The sequence below is a fragment of the Solanum tuberosum genome, unplaced genomic scaffold (assembly GCF_000226075.1).
Source record: "Solanum tuberosum cultivar DM 1-3 516 R44 unplaced genomic scaffold, SolTub_3.0 scf00128, whole genome shotgun sequence".
Classification (NCBI taxonomy): Eukaryota; Viridiplantae; Streptophyta; class Magnoliopsida; order Solanales; family Solanaceae; genus Solanum; species Solanum tuberosum.
This window is the reverse complement of record NW_006239053.1, coordinates 286633-298061: the sequence shown is the minus strand read 5'-3', so window position 1 is coordinate 298061 and position 11429 is coordinate 286633. Positions and strand designations below refer to the sequence as shown.

Here is an 11429-nt window from a genome sequence, read left to right as displayed (position 1 = left end):
GAAATATTTGCTATAAAATATTAAAATACATATTTATTAATATTTAGTATTAAATCTTAGACAATTATTTGTAAAATATGTAATTAACAAAATATAATTATTATTATCAATTTTTTCTTCAATTTGCTACGATTTGCAACAAGGTCCACAAAAATGTTGTGTGGATAGGTCAAACACGGCTACGTAATAGCACGTCTCCAGAACATTCCAATACCCATTAAACACGTTCAAATATTTCCCTTGATTGGTCAGATTTAGAAAAAAGAACATTCTAGAAACGTAACACGCACACAAAACGCCTAACCCGAACCCATTATATACTCTTTCTCTTCCTCCTTCTCTTCATATCTCATTCACTACTTTCTTCTTTCTTCACAAACCTCATTTTCTCTTTTAGCTCTCTATTTTTTTCTTCTCTGATAACCGTCGCCGTTTAAAGCAATGGCCGGAAAAGGTGAAGGACCGGCGATCGGAATTGATTTGGGGACTACGTATTCTTGTGTCGGCGTTTGGCAACATGATCGTGTGGAGATTATCGCTAATGATCAAGGAAACAGAACTACACCATCTTATGTTGGATTCACTGACACTGAACGTCTCATTGGTGACGCTGCTAAGAATCAGGTCGCCATGAATCCGATTAACACCGTTTTCGGTAAGCTTTTGATTTTCCGATCTAATCATTTCGTATACAATTGTTGTTGTTTTGAGTAATATGCTTCTTGATGAGTGGTATATCTAGTATGTTTGTGATTTGTTGCGAGATCGAGCCTGATGATCAATGACATGATGTGATTCGTTTAGCTTGGTTTGTATAAGTCAGTATTATTTTTGCGAGTACCTTATCAGTCCACAATCACGTACAAAAATGAAATATATGTGGCCATGTCCAGTAAAACGGAACTGCATTGTCCTGATCTCGAGTCTGAATTATACTATAATCTGTCTGGTGAATTAGTTGAGGGGTAGGCAAGTTGATATGATATTAGTACTATTAATAAGCAGTCTGGTATATGAATAGTGGAATAAAAACGTGTTGTGAGCCTATAAGCTCGGCACTGGTGCTATGAGTGAATTAACCATGCAATCTGACATGAGATGAGAACATCTTTGTTATTAGAAACAAAAAGGATAAGATCGATCTGCCTTGTACATCATTGAGAATTTGACTGAATGGAGTGCATCAGTGTAAATTGGTGTGTGAATTTAATTGGATTTGTAATGTAGGTCTGGTCACTGCCTCACTGGTGTGACAGATGTTGATTCTTCTTGGTGATGTTGAATTTGATATTGTGGCATTCTTTTGTTTCCTTAGTTGCTTAGTACTGGGGATCGTGGGATTTTTGGCATTATTTTTATCTGGAAGTATATCATTGCTAGACGTGCAGTGTTTATATGATTTCAGTTTTGGTATACATCTAAAGCTCACTGTGCTTTCAATTGGCAGATGCAAAGCGGCTTATTGGTAGGAGGTTTAGTGATGCTTCTGTACAGGAAGACATGAAATTGTGGCCTTTCAAGGTTATTCCTGGGCCTGGTGATAAGCCAATGATTGTAGTTACCTATAAGGGTGAAGAGAAGGAATTTGCTGCTGAAGAAATCTCTTCTATGGTGCTGACAAAGATGAAGGAAATCGCAGAGGCCTTCCTTGGATCTACTGTGAAAAATGCTGTGGTGACTGTGCCAGCCTACTTCAATGACTCACAACGCCAGGCTACAAAGGATGCAGGAGTTATTTCTGGACTAAATGTCATGCGTATTATTAATGAACCTACAGCTGCTGCCATTGCCTATGGGTTGGACAAAAAGGCTACTAGTGTAGGTGAGAAGAACGTGCTTATATTCGATCTTGGTGGTGGTACGTTTGATGTATCCCTCCTCACTATTGAAGAGGGTATCTTTGAGGTGAAGGCCACAGCAGGAGACACTCACCTTGGAGGTGAGGATTTTGATAACAGAATGGTGAACCATTTTGTCCAGGAATTCAAGAGAAAGCACAAGAAGGATATCAGTGGTAACCCGAGAGCTCTAAGAAGATTAAGGACAGCTTGTGAGAGGGCTAAGAGAACTCTCTCTTCCACTGCTCAGACAACAATTGAAATTGATTCCCTGTATGAGGGAGTTGACTTCTATTCTACCATTACCCGTGCCAGATTCGAGGAGTTGAACATGGATCTCTTCAGGAAGTGTATGGAACCAGTTGAGAAATGTTTAAGGGATGCCAAGATGGACAAGAGCACCGTTCATGATGTTGTTCTTGTAGGTGGATCCACTAGAATTCCCAAGGTGCAGCAGTTGTTGCAAGACTTCTTCAACGGCAAGGAGCTCTGCAAGAGCATCAACCCAGATGAGGCTGTTGCCTATGGTGCTGCTGTGCAAGCTGCTATTCTCAGTGGAGAAGGTAATGAAAAGGTCCAAGACTTGCTGCTTTTGGATGTCACGCCACTTTCTCTTGGGTTAGAAACTGCAGGTGGTGTGATGACTGTCTTGATTCCAAGGAACACCACAATTCCTACCAAGAAAGAGCAGGTATTTTCCACCTACTCTGATAACCAACCCGGAGTATTGATTCAGGTGTTTGAAGGTGAGAGAGCAAGAACCAGAGACAACAATCTATTGGGTAAATTTGAGCTCTCTGGTATTCCCCCTGCTCCTAGGGGTGTGCCTCAGATCACAGTCTGTTTCGACATTGATGCAAATGGTATCTTGAATGTCTCTGCTGAGGACAAGACTACTGGACAGAAGAACAAGATCACAATTACCAATGACAAGGGTAGGTTGTCAAAGGAAGAAATTGAGAAGATGGTCCAGGAAGCTGAGAAGTACAAGGCAGAAGATGAAGAACTCAAGAAGAAGGTGGAGGCCAAAAATTCATTGGAGAACTACGCTTATAACATGAGAAACACAGTGAAGGATGAGAAAATTGGTTCTAAGCTTAGCTCGGATGACAAGAAAAAGATTGAGGATGCCGTCGATCAGGCAATTTCATGGCTTGAGAGCAACCAGCTTGCAGAAGTTGATGAGTTTGAGGACAAGATGAAGGAGCTCGAGGGCATCTGTAATCCCATCATTGCAAAGATGTACCAGGGTGCTGGTGGTGATGCAGGTGTTCCTATGGATGATGATGCTCCACCATCTGGTGGCAGCAGTGCAGGACCTAAGATTGAGGAGGTTGATTAAGCGGTTGATAAAAGATACTAGTAGTTGGTTTCATTTTCATTAGTATAGTTTAGTAGATTACTTTGAACTGGCTCTTATTTCAGGTTTTGTCTTGTGAATTTCATACTGATGTTTTTAAATAGCGATACTGAGTCTTGCTGTTTACTACACTCTTTTTGGATTATTCGAACTTAATTTTTTTAATTTTTTCCTACTTACCAGGAACCAGGAACAAACTAACTGGCCGAAAAGACAATTTGATTCTGCCAAAACTATCAAACAAAAGCAATAACCTGGAAAAAAATTACGCTAAGTCTATCATCTTATTTTAAAGCAGATACTTGTTGGGAGTCTTGCTGCTGCAATTTAATAAGTTAAGCATGCCTAATAATGAGTTTGATTCAAAACCATGAGTTCTCTCGTTAACATATTTTTTTCCCCATAAACTGCATAATATGGCATTGCTGTTGTTTTTTCTTTAGCTATTATTGCTTTTGAATAAGCAATTCAAGTACAAATCAAAGGCCATTGATCCGTAATTTTCAGGTACAAATCATGGCTTAGCCCCTCACCCCACAACTTGGTGGCTTTTGATCTTAAATAAATTAGTTGATATTGCTGGAGCTCATGTTCTCAGAATCCTTCACTTTGAAACATAGTTTATAGCCGATGACAACAAACATGTTAACTGTCCGTAATACAGCAAAACCAAATGAGTGAATATTTATTCATAGTTAAAAGGAAAAAGTCATATCCTGCCTACACTATTTGATGGTTCATCAGAACTTCCCCAGAGAGAAGGGGAAGTTTTGAAACATAGTCATAACCAGCTCTCTAAAGCTATGACATGGTAAGGCTTTTTATTAAGTTCGAATGCCTGCTAAAATGACACACCAACGCACAATACTGTAGCTTATGTTGTACACAAGCAATTTGATACAAACTACCTTCTTCCCCTGTTAAGCCTTTGGAGGTGATAATTAACGCTACCCCAAGGCTTTCTGTTTTTGCCCTGTTAAAAAAGTGTATCACAGCTCAATGTTAATGGGGGAGCATATTAAACCATATGGAGTACTATTTGTGGCAAGCAAATGAATAAAACCATTTTTTTTTTCTAAACAGCAATGAAGAATATAAAGTAAACAGGGTTTGAGAATATATACATACCTGAGCCTCCATGCATGCACTTAAAAGTGATTTTTGCCTGCTGCATTTATCGTCCTTGTTATGATTTAGAGTCAAACAATTAAGAAATGTGACCATATCCTTCACGCAAGGTTTTTGGAGACTTCCGAAGTTCTTTGGGTTTATGAATAAGGTACCGGCTTTGCGGCCCATCCTTCAGCAGTTCAAACTATAAAGTATAAAAGACAAGATCATGCTTGGTATAGCAGGAAATAAGATCTGCAGGGGGGCTAATAGGAGAAAATCACAGGTAAATGCAAGCATCTAGTGGAGTAGTCATATAAGATTACAATCTTTCTGGGAAAAAGACGAGCACAACGAACTATATTTTCAGAAAACAGAGAACACTAATTTCACTTAGGTTTGCCAAACAAGTAACGCTCAACGATTAAAAGCAACCTACAAACATGTGCACGTAGAACAAAATGAGATTTGGTGATAGTAATTTTACCAAGTATATAGTATGCCCACATATCCAGAAACAAAACCATTCATTTCATAGCCAAAGTTTAGTGCTGGATGCCATATTTAACTTGTGTGAAGGCAATAGCTATTAGGCATTAGCTACTTGCTACCATTGTCAACACAATAACTGCAATCCAGCTCTGATCAGTCCCTTAAGCCACTAAATGTATCTTTTCTTAAACCTTTCAGTCCCATAATTGTCCTCCCTCACTGAAATGACAACGAAACTTGATTCCTATTTTACTTTTCGAATTGGCATGAGGTATTAGAAGAAACCATAGCTTTTTGTCAAAGCATTACCTGTTATTTGACATAGTCACATATAGTGGCAAAGCAAGGGTTATTTTGACATAGTCACATATAGTGGCAAAGCAAGGGTTTTCACAGGTGTCAAAATATGAAAGAGTAAACCCACAAATAAGACGAGAGGAATCAATATTTAGTATATAAACACAAAAAAAAACTCTTTTACCTAAGGGGTGTCAACCATTGTATGGGGAAAAACTTATCATTATTATCTATATCGATTATCAAGTTCTCAAATGTCGTATTTTTTTTGTTTTGATAACCGAGAGTCACTGGCACATATATGGGTCTGCCCCTCTACCCTTCTTCACTTATATAGCAGCCTTTTGCATATGTCAGGATTCAAACTCATGACGAGCATCTAACCCACACATCACTCTTACCACTAGACCAAAGCCCTGGGGCCTCTAATGTCCTATCTTAAACTCAATATCCTACATGAATGGACTTTTTTTGTTGCAAGAGGTAACTTAATTCAATGCTGTATAATTAATTCTTAAATTTGGAATGTGCATAAAATAGAATTAGTCTTTTGGAGTATCATGACAACAAATTTTATAATTTCCATTCCAGTACTGAATTCTAACAAGGATTACCACCAGAACACTATAAAAATAGGACTTATGGTTCTCTTTTCTCCTAATTATAATCTGTTTGCATTTGGGTTAGAGAAATATTTTTTTTAAGAAAAACCAGATTATACATGTCACATGTTTGCAGCCATTATCGCATAGAAGCAAATACAATATACAAATGCAAATTAAGTTGTAAAAATTAAGGAAACTTACAACTCCAAATCGATCGCCGGAGAAAAAGATATTCACCACAGAGGAGATGGAGAAGGTTCGCGACCGAGGGAGAAGAAAGTAGAAACTCAGTGTGTAAATTACAAAATGGGCCTTAAAACGGGCCAAATTAGAGTTTCAATTTGTAATCAACTTTATGGATGATTTTCACAAATATCCCTGTTAATCGAAAAACAACTTTCACCTATAGCAATAGTTTTTCATAATTGCGTTTCATAACAAATTTTATGTTTGTTATAGAACTTTTGATTTGTATAATTTGCTACAAACATCCAATTTTATATAAATTGTTCAGTTTTGTATAAATTCATTTATACATTGTAATTTGTATAATAAGATCTGTATTTGTATAATTATAAGTATATAGGACGAATATATATATATTTGTATTTGTATATACACTTTTCTCTCGCTTTATACAAACACAAGCGCATTTTATACCGAAATGTATAAAATGGCTAATTGTATATCGAATCAGATGACAAACAAAGGAGATGTTTGCTGCGAAATTACAATTAAAATAAACTATGACTATAACATTTAATTTGAATTAATAGTTTGTTATTTCATACAATTTTTCCTTAATTGAAACATAACCAACATTTGTAAAATATTAAGTAAAAACAACCATTAAATTTTAATGGGAAAATTACGCATATAAGAAAATATATACTAGTTAATTAGTTAACATAGCTATAGTTTACCTTTATCAATTCACGACCTACTTTTAGCTATAATAACGCGGCTCAACTTTTTAATTTTGTATAATTTGCACGTTTGTATAGTCCGAAATTTGTATAATATAATTTATATAATTTTTATATAATTCAGAATTTGTATAATATAATTTGTATAACTATTTACACTTCTGATGTTTGTAATTGTATAAATTCGTTATTTCGAGTTTATTACAAAAAATAACTGAATTATACAAATGTACCCGCGAATTATACAAACGAGACAGCTTAAACTGAAGCTACAATCCGTAAATATGTAAACTATAGCTATGGAGCATAATTAAGTTTATTATAGTTGCTATTTGGAAAAGTTCCCCAATTTTAATTACCTCCTCTTCTTTTGTGCTTGTTTTACTTGTTACACAGATAACAAGTCATTTGTGGTTAATTCCAAATATTTTAACACTGGCTATATTATAATTAGCAACCCTAAAAGTGGCTATCCAGGAGTATCACAATATTTTTATCACTTTTATCAGAATAAAATTCACTAATAATCACTCTTTAACTCCTATAATTGAAAAATAGCCAATAACTCCAAGTTTTAAATACCCTTTTAAAGGAAAAATTACAGAAATCCCACATTTTAGATTACTTATTACCATTATCCCTTATAAGTTTTATAAATTTCCAAAATCTCTCATTTTCACGCATCAGATTAGTGTATCTCGCGCATCAGATTAATGTATCAACGCTTATATTATTGTATCTCGTGCATCATATTAGTGTATCATGTATAAAATGTACATCAGATTAGTGTAATGTATTTTACTTAACGATTAATGTATCTCGCGCATCAGATTAATGTATCAACGCTTATATTATTGTATCTCGTGCATCATATTAGTGTATCATGTATAAAATGTACATCAGATTAGTGTAATGTATTTTACTTAACGATTAATGTATCTCGCGCATCAGATTAATGTATCAGCGCTTATATTATTGTATTTGTTGAGGATTTTTGTAATTATAAATTTTTAAGGGATAGATTGTAATTTTGCCTTAAAAGTATGTGATTTCTGTAATTTGCCCAATTTTAAAAGTAAAAAAATTGACCATTGAGCACTATATCTAATCCTTGTGTATTTTAGAAATTTGTGTTTATATACAAGCCCAACCGATAATTATGACCCATAAATTCCAAAAAAAATATTTTTTTTCTTGAGAAAAGAACGAGAATCATTTATTAGACTGTCACAAATGGGCTCACAAAATTTGAAGTCAAATAGACTCAATCAGATATATTCCTGAAAATTCATGTGCTAATACACATAAATATTCAAGAAAATCCTGATTTTCTGTTTTCTTTTTTGTCGAATCCTAACATCCAAACTAACATAGGCGCAAATATTTTCTGATCTATAAAATATTTATCAACAAAAAATTGGATTGAATTTTATATAATGTATACCTTATATTGAAATAAGCTAATTATGTCAATAACATCTCGACTTGATCAATACTATTTAATGAAATCGAAGTGGTAGTAATTAACTTCGCAAATGTATAACCAGATATATATTTTATCAAAAATCCTAGGAGAGAGGATTAATAGCCATATTATAAAAAACATATGATTTTCATTTTTAATACCCAGATAAAAAGTTACATTGTTTATTATTAATGATCACTTATTTATGAATTTTATGACCTTTTGGCTTTTGCTTTTATTGATCAAATATGCATTTCGGATCCAGCTCCTTTCTATCACGCTTCCCTACTATTTTTCCAACTTCACATTTAGATGAAATACATGTTTCATATTTTATTTGGTTCAAATTATTAACATAAACAAATGTCATAACTATAATAAGTGAATAAGTTTTAAACTAATACTCATTATATACTCTCCCAATTTTGATAAGAAAAAACTGTTACTCGCGTGCTCAAAAATATCATTAGTTTCAAATCATATTTTAGCAAATTTGTTTTAGTGAATTATGGTGTCACAAGTTCAAGTTCATTGACTAACCTATCTGCTTCTTCCTTCATAACTCACCAATCCCACTAGCAGAGAAAAAATCCAACTAGAGAACTCACATTGGACTTGGAACTGAGTTATATCTCTTCTCCGTCCCATCGAGAAATTGAATTGACTAATCCAAATGAAAGGGTCAAAAAAACACTTATTAACCCTTTCATAATGTCAACGAGCCCAAACTTTTAAAGTTCTTGATGATGAAGAAAACTAATTTAGGTTAATATTGTTTGGCAATTTGTTTTTCTAAACCCTAATAAGGAAAAACCAAATTATAATAGAAATATATAGTACTACTTTATATTTAATTCTTCACACTTTAAATTCGTAAAACAATACCAACTCCACCGCAAATTATGAAATGTATTTGAGATAAAAACAAAGGTAAGGTAGATAGACAGCTTATGCCAACACTATTTAGAGAAGAAGGGTGATAATCTTCTTTAATAAACAAAATGAAACCACAATTACATTCACAACATATTGCACTATATATTTGAAACAAAAGATAATATGATCACATGTACTACTATTTTAGATCAAAAACCAACTACTACCAAAAACAAGAAGCCAACCAGATGAAACACACTGCCACCACCAAAACATCACAAATCTCAATACTAACCAACTCTTTTAATTTCGACATAGAAAGTTAAAGACTGGATTAGGTCTATCAGAAGCACCAATTCCAAGATCAGTAAAACAGTTCGCTTCCACTGAATTTGAAGTAGTAATACTGGATTGGTGATCATGAGGAACACAAGTAGACGACGACGAAGAAGAATCAGTTGTTGTAGTCTTTTCTTGTAAAACCCCAGTTGGGTGCAGTGGAAAAAGATTCAAAGTTTCTTGATTTATAAACTCCTTATTTGCATTTGTAATGTTGTTTTGTTCACAAAGATTCAAAGTTTCTTGATTACAAGTTGCTCTTCTTTTGAAACCACCTGGTCCAGGGATGATCATACTAGGATACTGCTGATAAAACCCTAGATTGTTTTGTGCTGTGTAATAAGGGCTGCAAACAACTACAAAACCTAATTCCAATAAGTTCTACTACTATTTATAATAATAATAATATACATTGATCTAATTTATAGGATTAATACTATACAAAAATGTTTTACAAAAAGTGTATGTCATAATAGTAACTAGTTTTTAACTGGTTGTTGAAGACATAGTTAGTTAAGTAAATAAATGTGTTTTTTCTACTAAAAAGATAACGTAGATTTTTAGATAAGATAGTAACACATAATTTGTACTCAAGTATTTTTCATTTTACTAATTTTATTTTGTGATGGTTATTAATTACAGTAACTTTTTAGATGACGTAGAGAAATTAAACGTCATAAAAAAAGGGGTATTATAGAGAAAAACAAGTTTCCAGGTGGGGACTACTCCTAATAGCTAGTGTGAACATAGAAGTGAAGGCAGGAAAATGAAAAGAGACAATATATGTCATCAGAAACTGAAAACATACTTAAAAAGGAAATAAAATCTGAGAAAATAATAATAACCAAACTGTCCATCAGAAAGCTATAATCTCGTATAGATATCATATAATACGAAAACCTCATTTTCTCAGCAAAAAATACATCCGAGTCAAAAGATAATATTGTTAATTACTACCTGCGTCCCAATTTATGTGTAGAGGTTGAGAGTACGAAGATAAAAACACTTACTTTCGATTATGAATTAGAGTAAGTATTCAGAAAAAAGTATTTGACTTTTCAAACAGTTATAAGACCTTCACGTAAAATGAGATGAAGACGGAGAAAGCAGAAATTTGATTACCATTTGGGCAATTAGGTGGAGGAAAAACAGAAGTCCGATGAAGAAATCGATTGTAATAAGCAAATTTATCTTGCTTCTGTTTCTGGCGTTGCCTTGCTTTATGATTTTGAAACCAATAAAAGACATTTTTGCCCTCAATGTGACCAAAAGCCCTTAACCTCCCAGTAATTTGTTGTATTTGCTCAGCACTTGGTGTCCTTATCCCTTGCTTATATAAACTTTCAAGCAAATCAATTTGTTCCTTTGTTGGATTCCATCTACATCCAACTGGAGTTCCACCAGATGTTAACATATCCACACTCATATTATTATCACTCATTTTCTAAAAAGAAAAATTAAAAGAGAGAAATACGCTTAATATTATTTCTGCATAGTTTTTAGACTTATATATAAATATATTTGGAGAATTAACAAAAAGGATTGACATGCGTATTGTTTTTGGTGCTGAAAACATGGCGGTTAGAGGCCGATAGGAGGGACTTTTCGTCTTGGTATGAATGTATGCATGCATGAAAAGACGAAAATGCCCCTATATTGGACTTGTCTCGGGAAGGAAAAGAAATGACTAAATGTTAGGAAAATGATAGGAAGATAGGTAGGGGTAATTAGGGAAAAAGACAGCCGGTTGGGTTGTAAGGTGTAGGGGGCTAGGCTTTGGGAATTGTAGATAGTTAGAGAGAGACTCTGCAGGCTCTTTCTTTAGTATATATAGTTTACATACAGTGAAACTGCCAGACCTACCAACATTGCGGTAGTGAATTGATAATTATTCATTTATTTGAGTTTGAGTCTCTTTAAATACATAGTCATATTTGTTAAGGAGGACTTTACTAGAGTCTAGATTTAATCAAACTCTACTATGACTATACTCTAAGAAAGAGATTGTCATTATCCCGATAATCACTCATTACTTCAAATGGAAAATAAGTAAGAAGGCACAAATAAATGAACCAATATAGACGTAACAAAATATTTTCACAATTAAATTACTTATAAATT

The 11429-nt window shown here is 34.0% G+C and overlaps 3 protein-coding genes across 3 annotated transcripts; 1 reads left to right on the top strand and 2 right to left on the bottom strand.

Moving 5' to 3' along the window:
- Positions 1 to 331: 331 nt before the first annotated feature.
- Positions 332 to 3329, top strand: LOC102592347 (heat shock cognate 70 kDa protein 1). Its single transcript, XM_006350698.2, has 2 exons — positions 332 to 655; positions 1448 to 3329. The coding sequence occupies exons 1-2, from the start codon at positions 442 to 444 to the stop codon at positions 3178 to 3180; spliced, it is 1947 nt and encodes a 648-aa protein (XP_006350760.1). The 5' UTR covers positions 332 to 441; the 3' UTR covers positions 3181 to 3329.
- Positions 3330 to 3789: 460 nt separating this feature from the next.
- On the bottom strand, positions 3790 to 6017 carry LOC102592017 (uncharacterized). Its single transcript, XM_006350697.2, has 3 exons — positions 5904 to 6017; positions 4327 to 4513; positions 3790 to 4171 (listed from the first exon to the last, which is right to left on the bottom strand). The coding sequence occupies exons 2-3, from the start codon at positions 4495 to 4497 to the stop codon at positions 4103 to 4105; spliced, it is 240 nt and encodes a 79-aa protein (XP_006350759.1). The 5' UTR covers positions 4498 to 4513; positions 5904 to 6017; the 3' UTR covers positions 3790 to 4102.
- Positions 6018 to 9272: 3255 nt separating this feature from the next.
- Positions 9273 to 10749, bottom strand: LOC102585727 (WUSCHEL-related homeobox 2). Its single transcript, XM_006350850.1, has 2 exons — positions 10431 to 10749; positions 9273 to 9664 (listed from the first exon to the last, which is right to left on the bottom strand). Exons 1-2 carry the CDS (start codon positions 10747 to 10749, stop codon positions 9273 to 9275), a joined length of 711 nt encoding a protein of 236 aa, XP_006350912.1.
- Between the last annotated feature and the right edge of the window lie 680 nt (positions 10750 to 11429).

Coding starts and splice junctions, on each gene's coding strand:
- LOC102585727 (XM_006350850.1), bottom strand. CDS start 10,749: ATGAGTGATAATAATATGAGTGTGGATATGTTAACATCTGGTGGAACT. Junction 9,665..10,430: donor TCCACCTAATTGCCCAAATG/GTAATCAAATTT, acceptor TAGGTTTTGTAG/TTGTTTGCAGCCCTTATTAC.
- LOC102592017 (XM_006350697.2), bottom strand. CDS start 4,497: ATGGGCCGCAAAGCCGGTACCTTATTCATAAACCCAAAGAACTTCGGA. Junction 4,172..4,326: donor GTGCATGCATGGAGGCTCAG/GTATGTATATAT, acceptor CTTTTTTAACAG/GGCAAAAACAGAAAGCCTTG.
- LOC102592347 (XM_006350698.2), top strand. CDS start 442: ATGGCCGGAAAAGGTGAAGGACCGGCGATCGGAATTGATTTGGGGACT. Junction 656..1,447: donor TCCGATTAACACCGTTTTCG/GTAAGCTTTTGA, acceptor TTCAATTGGCAG/ATGCAAAGCGGCTTATTGGT.